This window comes from Chrysemys picta, chromosome 7, assembly GCF_011386835.1.
Source record: "Chrysemys picta bellii isolate R12L10 chromosome 7, ASM1138683v2, whole genome shotgun sequence".
Lineage (NCBI taxonomy): Eukaryota > Metazoa > Chordata > Testudines > Emydidae > Chrysemys > Chrysemys picta.
In genome coordinates, this window is record NC_088797.1 from 44,370,078 (window position 1) to 44,382,505 (window position 12,428).

The window sequence follows — 12,428 nt, forward strand, 5'->3', positions numbered from 1 at the left end:
TATTTCAAGATATTTAATGGTTTTGCATGGGCAAATATTTTTAAGCTGTTTAGCATGTGGCAAAAATGGCAAATATCAGCATTTTGCAATATACTAATATGAAATGTTTTCACATCACATATTATTAATTGTCAAAGTATCTCACAAGTGATTATAATAGTTTTCTATATTTTCAATTGAAATTTGCTGAACAGATCAGCCTGGCTCTGAAGGTTGTTTTCCAGTATCAGTAGATTGCATGCCACGGTTTGTGGCATTTCCTAATATAAAGCTTTTGTCTTTGTAGCTTTTTAGTTCAGTTTTTTAATTCAGTGACACTTATGCACAGGTCAGTATTAGTGTTGGAGATGACAATACACAGCTTCCTACTGAACTTCAGTCAAAGTGCTCAATAAACAAAAATGGCAATTTTGATACTGACATATAGATCTAATATAGATCTAATTTAGCACGTCTGTATACTTGTACAAAATGAAAAATGGTGGGTATTAGCGGTAGTAATGCTAACAATGCTGCTTTGGGAGTTTTATCTCTATGGGGAAGTTACAGTACATGAAGACATTGAGGAGAAAAGGACCTTAAAGCTTACATCAAAGAAAAAAAGCTCTCCACAAACTTTGAAAAATGTGTTATTTGTCAAGAAAATCAAAAAAAATGCAAAACTGTTAAAAGCCACCAGTGCTGAACAGAATTCTGGGATGCTGGCATCAGAAGCCAGGAGAGATTAATTGTATTGGCTGCTACTGAATGAGACTCTGAATCTGATCAGAGAGCATCATAGTCACGTATTTCTATAGCCACCAGAGAAAGCTCATCCTCCAGCACTGGGTCCTGTTGCATAGTTTGCTTGAGACAAAAACACACAAGAAAGACAAGAAACTTCATAAAACAGAAACATGACAGAGCAACCAAACTAAGGAAAGCAGAACTTCAAAGAGGAGCTGATCGCATGTTGCACAGAATAGGTAAGAAAGACTTGATTGCTAAGGATACTCCAATCTTTCTTTCTTTCTTTCTGCTTGAGTAAAACAAATCTTAAAGTAAAACCAGCTGGTTACACTGCAACAGTTCAGTCACCTTATCACGCTGCATTTTATCAGCTCATTACAGAGACAGACAATGATATGTACAACAAGAAGGCTCTTCTCCTCTCCAAGCTGCTACAAGGATTATAAAGCCCTACTTCCCTCAAATATAGAAACTGCAAGATATGCCACTAGCAAGTTACAGGCAAGATTAGTAAAACCACTATGGTTCTGCAATTTCATTCCATGCACAGCATGGACAAGGCAAGTCTATCACTGTTCTATGCCAAGGCTTAAATTCAGCTGGAGGCCACCGGAGTAGAACTCTGGTAAACATTTTCAAACTCATGGGAGGCGCCAGGGCTCAGGTTTTGGGGTGTCAGCCCTATGGGAGGCACCAGGGCTCAGGGTTCGGGGCTTCAGCTGCACAGGAGGTAATGATGATGACTAGAAATATCACCAGTGATATTACAATTCAATTATACCTGTACATATTTATTATTATTATTATTTTTTACCCTTTACATTGTTGTTATGTTTTGAGGTCCCAAAGAAATCCAATTTTGTTCTGAAATAATACATTAAGCTAACAGAGTCATTAAGCTAACAGAAACAAATGCAAATATTTCAAAGTGGTAATTTTAACATATTGATGGTATCATTTTTTATTCCTGTTTCTTTGGTAATGGCACCACATGACAGCTCCACATCATACCTCATCTTAAAGTAGACATAGTAAGTTTTCAAATGATGCATGATGTGCATGTGTTTAGAAAGGGTACACTGAATTGACCAAATTGATGATGTGTGCCGCTCACTTACTTTATGCCTAGAATGACTGTTGAACATCAAATCAGGGCCTTGTCTTCACTATGGAAAAAAACAACGGTGTGTTCTTACCATGTTAGCTAACTTGAGACAAAACCCAGGTGAAGACAAGGCAGTTTCTAGGTTTAACGTGTTAGCAGGTCAAGATATTTCCAAGGTAAAAATATACCTTTTTTCCTAGTCTGGATGCATGCACAGGGAGTTGGCAGATTTTGGCTGTACAGTGAGTATGAGTATTTTAATAGCGCCTATCTCTAGGTATAAAATGATGATCAAACTGAAACAAGAAACATCCACTTTTCAAAGAGTTTGAGAGAGTTGGTGCAATAAAGAAAACAAGTCTGTAGATGGGTATTAGGCAGACCTGAAGGTGGATCAACGAGACTAGTGAGGGCAAGTGGGTCAGTTTAAGCACTGGGAAAAGAAATAAGAAAAAAAGTTGTTAAAGTTTTGAAGAGTCTGACCCCACTTATGGGGCACTGGCCTTATGTGAATTCATACCTAATAAGCCATGGGTACGTTCAGACAGCTTGTGACTATCCAGCGTATACAATCCTAGGAAGTCTTGGTGTAGAGGATGCTTCTTCCACACGTTGTGCAAAACAATAACAAATGATGCGCCATCTCCCATTGAAAGCACTAGATTTTTTTTCCTGTTGATTATCACAGTCAGACTGGGGGAAAAAGAAACCATAATTAAGAAATCTTATGTTTCTTGATGCCATTATTGTGAATAACAACAGAATTACTAGAGATGATGAAGGACCTGAGAAAGGAAAACTGTCTGGCAAACAAAAAAAGATTTCAGCATGTAGCCTGACTGTGTGTGTGTGTGTGTGTAGTATTGAGACAGAGTGCAAAATTATCTTAGAGAAGGCTAATCTCTCACTTTCAAATCTCTTTGCAAACCACTTCTATTGAAACACCTACTAGAACTGGCCACCTAATAATGGATAGGCTGAGACACAATTGGATATAGTATGCCTATGTATTTGTTTATTAATAAAATGTATGCCTTTCATCACCATTTTTCTTGAATGCTGTGTGCCACTACTCCCTCCCCTTTGACTGTCTGAGCTGAGACAGTAAACTCTCCAGACTTTGTCATCAATGTTATATGCAGTGTAGTTGTAGTCATGTCGGTCCCAGGATATCAGAGAGACAAGGTGACTGAGGTAATATCTTTTATAGGATCAACTTCTGTTGGTGAGAAAGACAAGCTCTCACAGTGTGGCTCGAAAGTGTGTCTCTCTCACCAACAGAAGTTGGTCCAATAAAAGATATTACCTCACCCACCTTCTCTGTCAATGCTAGTAAAAATGAAGCTCCAATCCTGATTAAGTTCTTTGGGCATTACCACAATAAAAATATTAAATGCACAGGACAGATTGTGTCTTTGCTATCCTGCTCTCTCTACTGCACAGTTCTAACAGGTTCTAGCTGTGCATCTGAGGACAGCAGAACACTGAAGTTGATGTTCCCTTTGTTCTGAGACAAGAATTTTACTCAGAGTACCTAGTAAAAATTTGAAGAGGTAGGGCTATGAATATTGAAGCTAATCTAAAAACAGTAGCTGATCCTCAACTATTTTGTATCTTGAACAGTCATTTATATCTGTACAAACTGCATATAAAATACTGCCATTCTGATCTGGTGCCTGGTATAAATAACTCCACACTGAGCAAGTCGGTGGAGAATCCAGCCCTAACTAGTTTTATTTTTATATATACACACAATAGAAGAGACATTGATTCCTCTATGTATAAATGGCATAATTTCCATTTCTGAAAAGATGTTTGTTACAATATATCTGTTTTGTCTTTGAGCAAAATTTTTGTGAAACTTAAAACTCTGACAATTTATATATAGAATAGGCCACACCTTGTTATTTATCTCTTAAAGATTGTTAGTCGCTGTAGTATTGGGTACAAAGCTAAATCCTGTTTTCCGTAAGGGGAAAATTCTGCTCTCATTTATTATTGTAAATCCAGAGAAATGTAATGATAGTTACTCTGGATTTACACAGTGAAGCTGAGAGCAGAATCTAGCAGGATTTGAACCGGTATTAGAGTTTTCAGCTTATCCTTTGCATATTCATAAAATGTATCTTCAATTTTAGTAGAGCTGTGCAAATAACAGGTTTTTCAGATCTTTGATGATTCCAAAAAATAAAATAAAATACAAGTTTTGGATCAGTCTGAAAGTGAAATTTTTCAAAATTTTTGGCAAATCAAAAAGTAAAAAAAATTATTTTTGGTCAAATGAAATGTTTCATTTTGACATTTTCTAAATGAAACATTTCAATTTTGACCATTTAAAAATGTTTGTGATTGATTTTTTAATAAAATTAAAGGAAATTGTGAAACAAAAAGTTTAGAACTGAAAATTTGAAACATTTCATTTAGAAAAATGTCAAAATTAAGTTTTTCATTTTTTCCCGCTGAATTAAAAAAAAAAATGTTGGTTGAAACAATTCAGCAAAACTAGCTTTCACAAAACATGTGCTGTTGTTGAATCTGGATTTCCAGCAAAAAAGTTTCAGATGAAAAATTTCACTCAGCTTTATTCTTTAGTGAACAATAGCTTTTTCACAAATTTGAAAATTCTTGAATGATTCTGGTATTTGTGATACCCTTCTTGTCGCAGGGTGACTGTATCAAGCCAGGTGAAAACTGTCTTCTTTCTGCCCTTCTGGAGGGTTATTTTCTCAGGAGTTACTTCTAGTTTTAATTCCAGCTGCTTATTTTCAATCCCAAGTTTTCCAAAATACGTGTTTTGGATCTTTGCATCACTGCTCACTCTCTTATCTCCAATAAGCTGCCCATTGACTCTGATGCCTAAAATAAAAAAAAAAAAAAAAAAAAAAAAAAGAAAGAAAGATTCTGGTCAGCATATGTCAAGGAATGACATGGAAAAACTAAATTTGAGAAAATAAATCAGTTCAGAATCACATCAGAATTGTGATCTTATTTATCGTGGTTCAGAGCAGCATGTAAGAGCTATAATGCAATGGAGAATCTGGCCTGGAATCATCTGTTGAATGGGAATTCACCGAGAATAAGTGGCCCTCCACCAGGGCATATGGAATAAGATTCTACTTGTATTGGTCGGCAGCTTCAGTGTTGAGAAGGAAAAGTCTGAGCCATTATTCTCTATCACTCATTTTAAGCCTTTTCCAGGCATTCCAGGCAAGTTATGGCAAACATGACTTATTTGGAATTCTCACTACTTCCATTCACTGGGCCATATTATACCTGTACAATTCCTCTGAGGGGGTGGCCAAAAGTTGCTTTTCCTACTAAAAGTGAAAATATGGTGCAGTGTACTTTACACTAAGTGATGGATTATTCCCTTGCTGTAGCTGTGTAGCTCCCATTAATGTCACTGGAAGTTACAATCTCACATTGTGTCAAGGAAGAGAAGGGCCCTATAAATGTAAGGTGAAGAGCCCTATAAATGAAGTAAATATCCTGATTTACTGTATTTAAAGTATGAAAAACTCACCTGTAACTGGGTCATTTATTAAATTTAACACTGCACCCGTCTCTTCATTGATATTGAAACAAATGGCATCTTCTTTTTGTGGCACTGATATAATGAAGTGTGGATCTCCATCAACTGTAAATAATAATCACTAGCATTTATATAATGCTGCAGATGTTCAAAAGTTGTGTACAAACAAAAACTAGTTAATTAAACATTATTATGTCTCCTCTTAGTTGATTTATACTGCCCCTTTAGAACTGCAACTTTTAAATTAGAGTGAAATAGTGAGATTAGAATGAAAGAGTAGCCACATTTAGCAATGAGTCTAGCTAATATCAACATATTTTACTGGGTGGAGGTAGGAGAAATTGGAACCCAATAAGATTTCTGGACCTAAAGATAACAAATCCTCATGTGAGTTTTAGCAAAATAGTTTTGTTGTGATAAGTGTGTGTGATAAGAGTGTCCAGTAACAAGGCCATTTACATAGGAGGCAATTTTGTTAGGAAAATATGATATCCTAATGCAAAAAGTGCTTAGAATTAGACCAAAGAATACAGCTGAGCTTAATGTGTATAGTTAAGAAATCATTTGATTCCTATAAAATGTTTCCACAAATAGACAAATGCCAAAAGATAAATTTCTGGGACGAGAGGTTTAGGGGGACTAGATAAAGAAAAGCTGGATATAACACCCATTTTTTTTGCAAAACTAAAAGCTAACCCACAACGTTTAGCAAAATCCAAACAATCCTGGTTTTGTCCATCTTTCCAATGTGACATGGAATTGTGGAAGAGTTAAAGCTATGTAAAATCAATATAATATACCCCAGTACTCTGGCTTGCTGCTAGGAAGAGAACAACTTCGGATATTTTTTAAAATTTACTTATAGAATTGACCCTATTGAAAGATCTTCTGAATATAAAACTTTTAAATTATACAGGTGAAGAAAAAAAATCTATAACCCAACTACTAAAATTTAACATACTAGTGCTACACCAAGTGGCACACCAAGAAGTAAGCCCTTAGCCTCAAGTAAGCTCTGTTGGGATAGTAACAAGGAGGGACATGAAAAAATGCTGGTGAAAGCAGGAGGCTGAGTGAGTACCATTCAGACAAAGAAAAGAAAAGTAAGGGTTATTGTCAAGAGGTTTAGGAGCAGAAAGAAAGACCATGATAAAGATTAAACCAGTGAAGGCTGAATGTTATAAAAGAATAAGGGAAATTTAGAGCAAATTAAAATGTAAGCCTATGGAACAAAAATTGCTTATCTATTTTGTTTTTATGAAAATTAATTATACAAAAGATTCTGAAGAATTTTGCAACTTGGTCTTTTTAAGGTTCTCCTCTTTTTTTTCAAAGAAGACCTTTTCCCTATTTTATTTTAAACTATTTAAAACAAACTCACCACTAGTATATACGGAGGGGATTGAAGGACTACTGTACAGATAAGAATGTGTTGGATCTGCATAGAAACAAAGAACAAAGATTGTTAGAAATAAAATCAAAAGGGGATATTTGCACATTGTATCTACAAGACAGGTAGGATGTTAACAATTTAAATTATTTGTTCAAGCTTAATTTCTATTCTACTTCTAATACATAATGGTTATGGTTTGATGGTACTGCTCTGCACTGCCATGTGCAAAATCCAGGCTTGAGTGTCAATCCCAATCTCCAATTTACTGGTTCAGCAGGTACTAGAAGTAATTGTGTTTATTCTCTGTGAATGACTGGGTATCACAAACAGCTTGTGAAGATATTTCCGCTGATATTTCTTGTCTGGAAGAGGACAGACTGAGACAGTACTTAAGGCTGGAAGAGGAAGGCAGAGGACTAAAAATAGAACAAATGGAGACGATTGTCAGGGCTTTCTCAGGTACATCGGCGACTATCTACACACACACCGTTTGCTATAGCTTCAGTGTGACAGTTGCTGCTGCTCCTGAATCAGGAAAAGTGTCATTGGGATAGAGACAAACTCATTTACATTATCTTCATCATCTGATGCTCTCCACTTGAGGCACCAAAGGAACTCTCTTCCAGTGATTCCAACATGTGGCTCAGAGATTCCCGATGAATATTTTGGCAAGGTGTGAAAGCCTGATCTGTGATGCTTCACAGCTGTAAGACTCAAGCCCTAAATCATAAGGATGTTTATACATACGACTGTTCAATCTTTAGTTGCATTTTAACCTATTATGTTGAATTTGCTAGTCTTTTCCTAGAATTTGTTAAAATATAGGTGAAAACACAGACAAACTTATTTCCCTCTGCCTGATCATTTTTGTTGCCTGAAATGATTCCTTTGACAAATCTAGTTCATTCAGAAATTCAAGATTATGACTTACATGATTGAGTGCCTGGGGCAGCCCTTGCTGTGAATGAAACAGAACAGCATTAGAACAGATAAATGAAAGACAAAAATAAAAGATATCCTGCATTTATCTATAGATTTCTAGATGTTTAGAAAACACACACTGCATCATCCCTTGCACTAATGAGATCTGAAGGGAGCTTTCCTACAATATTGGAGCCCTTAAGAGTTAGGGAGTAGGAGTAAAGCAAATGTAGATATGAATATTGATAAACAACCACACTACTCTAAGCAAAGTTGAAACTTACATGGGACATTTAAACAAAAAATCTTACCATGAATAGCATGAATCTGTCCTATCCCCAGAAGTGCAGGGGAGTGGGTTAGAAAAAACATTTGAAGTAAAGGATAATTAAGAACTAGAACAGGTTATCAAGGTAGGCTGTGGAATCCCCATCATTGGAGTTTTTTAAGAATAAGTTGGACTAACATCTGTCGAGGATGGTCTAGGTACACATGGTCCTCCCTCAGCATAGAGGGATGGACTAGATGACCTCTCAAGGCCCCTTCCAACCCTACATTTCTATGATTCTATGTAGCATAGATGCAGACACAGTACATGGGCCAAATTCTGCTCTTTTCTTTAACCCCTGGAAGAAGCCAAGTCAACAATCCATTCCTGAGGCCAGACCATCTCCTCCCGCAGTAAAACCTGTTGGGGGCAGGATGTCTCTGAGGATCCTCTTTTGCCATTCCTCCCCAATGTGGCTGTGGGGCATGTATTTTCCATCCATCACAGGCCCTGCCCCAAAACCTGCCAGATTCCCAGGGATCTCTAAGAGGCCAAGACCATCTGCATGGAGGCCCAGAGCTTCTACGCCTGTTCTCTGGCAGTATGGCTGTGTTGGGGGATTCCCATGGGGGTTGTGGGACTGTTCACAGAAAAGACATATTATCTCATCTTGTCCTGGTAAACTCTGTGGCTGGAGGGGGAATGGTGTACATCCCGTCTGATTCTACCCACTCCTCTGCTTTGTCAGTCTCCTCCACTTCTCCCATGGGGATCCTAGACTTATGGAGCAGCCTTTATGGGGATGAGGTGGCTTGGTGCTCAATGGGAAACTGACACCTCTGGTCCTCCATGTGAGGAGAGAAATCTGTGGACCAAGAGTCTCCTCCATATAATTATCTGGCGGTGAATGATCCTGCCCATGGACAGCAACTAACAATTCTTATTATTTGCTTGTATTAGGCACCTAGAGTCTACTGTGATAGGTTCATTACAATTTCTAAAGACAGATGGAGCTGAGTGAACGATGAAAACAATTATTTATGAATATTCTGCTTGAAAAAAATCATATTTTTTTATTTATAATGGAGATATCCTATCTCCTAGAACTGGAAGGGACCTTGAAAGGTCATTGAGTCCAGCCCTCTGCCTTCACTAGCAGGACCAAGCACTGATTTTTGCCCCAGATCCCTAAGTGACCCCCTCAAGAATTGAACTCACAACCGTGGGTTAGCAGGCCAATACTCAAACCACTGAGTTATCCTTCCCCCCCCATAAATTCTTACCCATTTATGAATTATTCACTCAGAATACTGCTCAAATAATTTTATTTTTTGTAAAGTGTGTAATTTGTCAAATAGATGATTCAGCAACTAATACCCAAGCAGCACTAAAGAGACAGAAGTATTGGGTAAAACAAATAGAATTTGAAACTTACCTTCAGCTGTTACCAGGGATGGATATGAAATAATAATAATAATAAAAAGTTAACTGTTAGTTTCAGGCACACAGTTAAACAGTTGGATAATCTGCTCTAATATGAAACACCATTTTAATTAGGTATTCTGAAGAAAAATCAAATATGGTTTGATGGTTCAGACATAACTCTTGTAGCATTTTAAATTTCAAGCCCATATTCTTGCTGTTGATGTGAGTGAATGTAAACCAACTGCAAGGGGAACAAATGAAAAGAAAATGTTTAACATATGGGACAACAAATCTGGACTCAATTATGCATGTGAAAAATGAATATTAGCCCGTGGGAACAGTTATACTGGCAATTGATTTACTCTGTCTCACTTTCATGCAGCTGCCAAGTGCTCCTTGACAATTTTACTCTGTTGCAATTTTCATGATATGAGATGAGACCCTTCATATTTCTAGTACAGCTCATGACTATGGTTGAATCTGTAACCTCATTTGCATGTCCGGAAGGGGCAGGTTGGTCAGCTGGGAGTATATTTGAAGGCCAGGGATTTGTGAATAAACTATCAGAGTGCTGGGAAGCAGGCAAGGAGAGGAAAGCCATTAGGGTAGTGGAGGGGAAGTCCAGCTGGGGTGTTTTGTGGAAGGTTTGGTGGATCTAATCCAAGGACAGGAGACGAATGAGGAGAAGCAGAGCAACGTATGTGGTAAAGTGATAGCTGAGACACTGAAAAGGAATGTACTTGTCTTAATTTCCTCAGTACAGCTTACTAAAGATGGACAGAGTCATTTTTCATGCCATATAGGTTAAGTAGGAGAAAATGGGCTGTAAGAGAGAACGTTAATTTAATGAACAACTAGCTAATAACTAACAAAGTAAACAAGAACAAGGGAAAGATAAATGGATCTGAATTTTAAATGACTACTTTCTTCTATTGCATCACAATATGTATATTGTGTTTTCCAAACATGAAGATATTATACCTGCCCTTCAGCTATCTAAATGTCTGAGTATGCAAAACCTTACAAGAGTACTCTGTCTTCATGTGAGTAAGAACTTGCTGGATCTGATCCTGAATTAAAACAATATACAGAAAAGTTTAGGAGGAAGGGATGTGAACTGAAGTTGAGCATGTCTAGATTATTTAGGTTAAATGTGTTTCTTGGTTTTATTTATTTTATTGTTTTGAGATGTTTGTATTTTTATATACCATGATTTTGAATTTACAATATACTTTAAATTTATGGGCAAATGGGTAGCAATGGAAGGTGGACTGATGGAAGAGAGTTTAAAGGAGGAAAATGATTCTGTGTGGTGCACAGGAGAAAGCTATACTAACCATTGGAGGGCATGGCTTGGAAAATATATTTGCATATATATTTGAAACTCTGCTCCAATGTGAAAAGCCCCTATCTAAGGGAATGTCAAATGGTCATTTGAATTCCCTTAGTAAAGTAAAACTGAAAATGTCTGTACCTTCTACTGGTTTATCAGCAATTGCAGCTTTATCTTCATTATCTTCTGGCTTCGTAACTACCATGGATGTCAAAGGTGTCACAAACTTGTATTTCAGAGAGAGCTCCAGGGCTTCAGCGGTAAGATTTTCCTTTTCTTCTCCCTGAGCTACAGTGCTGAATGAAGGGAGAGAATCAGAACATAAACCTTCTACAAAGCCAAATCATTAAACACTGGATTAAGCATTTTATTCTCCCTCTAAAATATGAAGCTATCCATTTATCTGCTGAAAATAAATACACATTTCCTTTTGAGAGCACTCCTGACTTCACTGAGGGGCAGAGCAGGGAGCCACAGTCTGATCCAGTATTTGCACTCCTTTAAAATTAACTTGAAAAAACAATACTTACTATTTTTTGGCCTTCTCATGGGTGTATTTATGTGATGGAGAGTAAATTAGGTAAACAGTTCTGTATTTTCTGTGCATTTTTAATGAATATCGCCAATTAGCTGCCCTGTGTTTTCATGCTATTTCACAGAGAATGTTAATTTATATTTCGTTACCGTTTTTCCAGTAATTGTTGGATGGTGAGATAAGCCCAAAGCCTCTCAATGTAATCCCCAAATATGTACTCCTGTTCTTGGAGACCTTTTGCTGTTTCTTCAACATCTGCTTGTTCACTAAATGTCACATCATTTTCTGCCTGTTAGGAATAAAGAAACTTCTCTCTGTAACAGACAGGTACGACTGAACCCTGACTACCCATAGGTTACAGGAGACATCCAAAATCTTCATATAATCTAGGGTTTGGAAAATGAGGATCTACAGTAAATTAATGAACATCTTGATCCTGCACTGAGAATTGCACAGGTTCAGAAGTCAGTATCAGTGCCTTTGCTCAGTAGTTCCACAGCTGCTAAAAGTATATATATGGGGACATAACTCATTTTCAGAATTAACATTGAAATGTGGTTAATCAGGATTTACCTGTACATTGCTTATGCTATGTATTTAACATGGCACAGATATAGTAGCTGGCCTAGTAGTAGCACAATTTCTGTATTTTAAATATACACCTCTATCCCGATATAACACGACCCGATATAACACGAATTGGGATATAACGCGGAAAAGCAGTGCTCTGGGGAGGCAGGGCTGTGCACTCCAGTGGATCAAAGCAAGTTCGATATAACACGGTTTCACCTATAATGCGGTAAGATTTTTTGGCTCCCGAGGACAGCGTTATATCGGGGTAGAGGTGTATCTAGTTTCAGATGATAATAATTGTAATGTGAAGTGGACCAATTTATGTCAGAGTACATATACAAGTGATACTATATATTTGATAAATATTCTCTGTATGAAAGTGGTACATTCGTGTTGGGTTTTTTAAAATTGTTACAGAATTCAGGACTGGAAATAATTTTTAGTTCACTTAGTTCCTAATAGGAACAAAGTTCTATCTCCATTGGAAGGCCTTTCAAATATTCAATTGACTTAGAGGGTGGAAAGTATTCCTCAAAGGATTAAAGACTATTTTGGAGGACAAATGCATTTCACATGCAAACCAAATCACCAGAACTCTTGGGAGGAAGTGGCGA

General features: G+C 37.1%; 1 protein-coding gene across 2 annotated transcripts in view; it reads right to left on the reverse strand.

Annotated features, from left to right (window-relative positions):
• The window catches only part of LOC101947815 (inter-alpha-trypsin inhibitor heavy chain H3), a 35,920-nt gene that overhangs the window by 3,088 nt on the left and 20,404 nt on the right, over nt 1-12,428 (reverse strand). Inside the window, exons 13-16 of one of the 2 annotated variants that reach the window (XM_065553123.1) lie at nt 11,509-11,530; nt 9,384-9,389; nt 4,486-4,573; nt 2,355-2,527 (exon numbers count right to left, since the gene is read on the reverse strand). In XM_065553123.1, coding sequence (XP_065409195.1) covers nt 2,355-2,527; nt 4,486-4,573; nt 9,384-9,389; nt 11,509-11,530 — 289 coding nt within the window. Of the gene's footprint in view, nt 1-2,354; nt 2,528-4,485; nt 4,574-9,270; nt 11,003-11,390; nt 11,531-12,428 lie in introns of those variants that run through there. The other variant, XM_065553122.1, reaches the window with a different exon arrangement.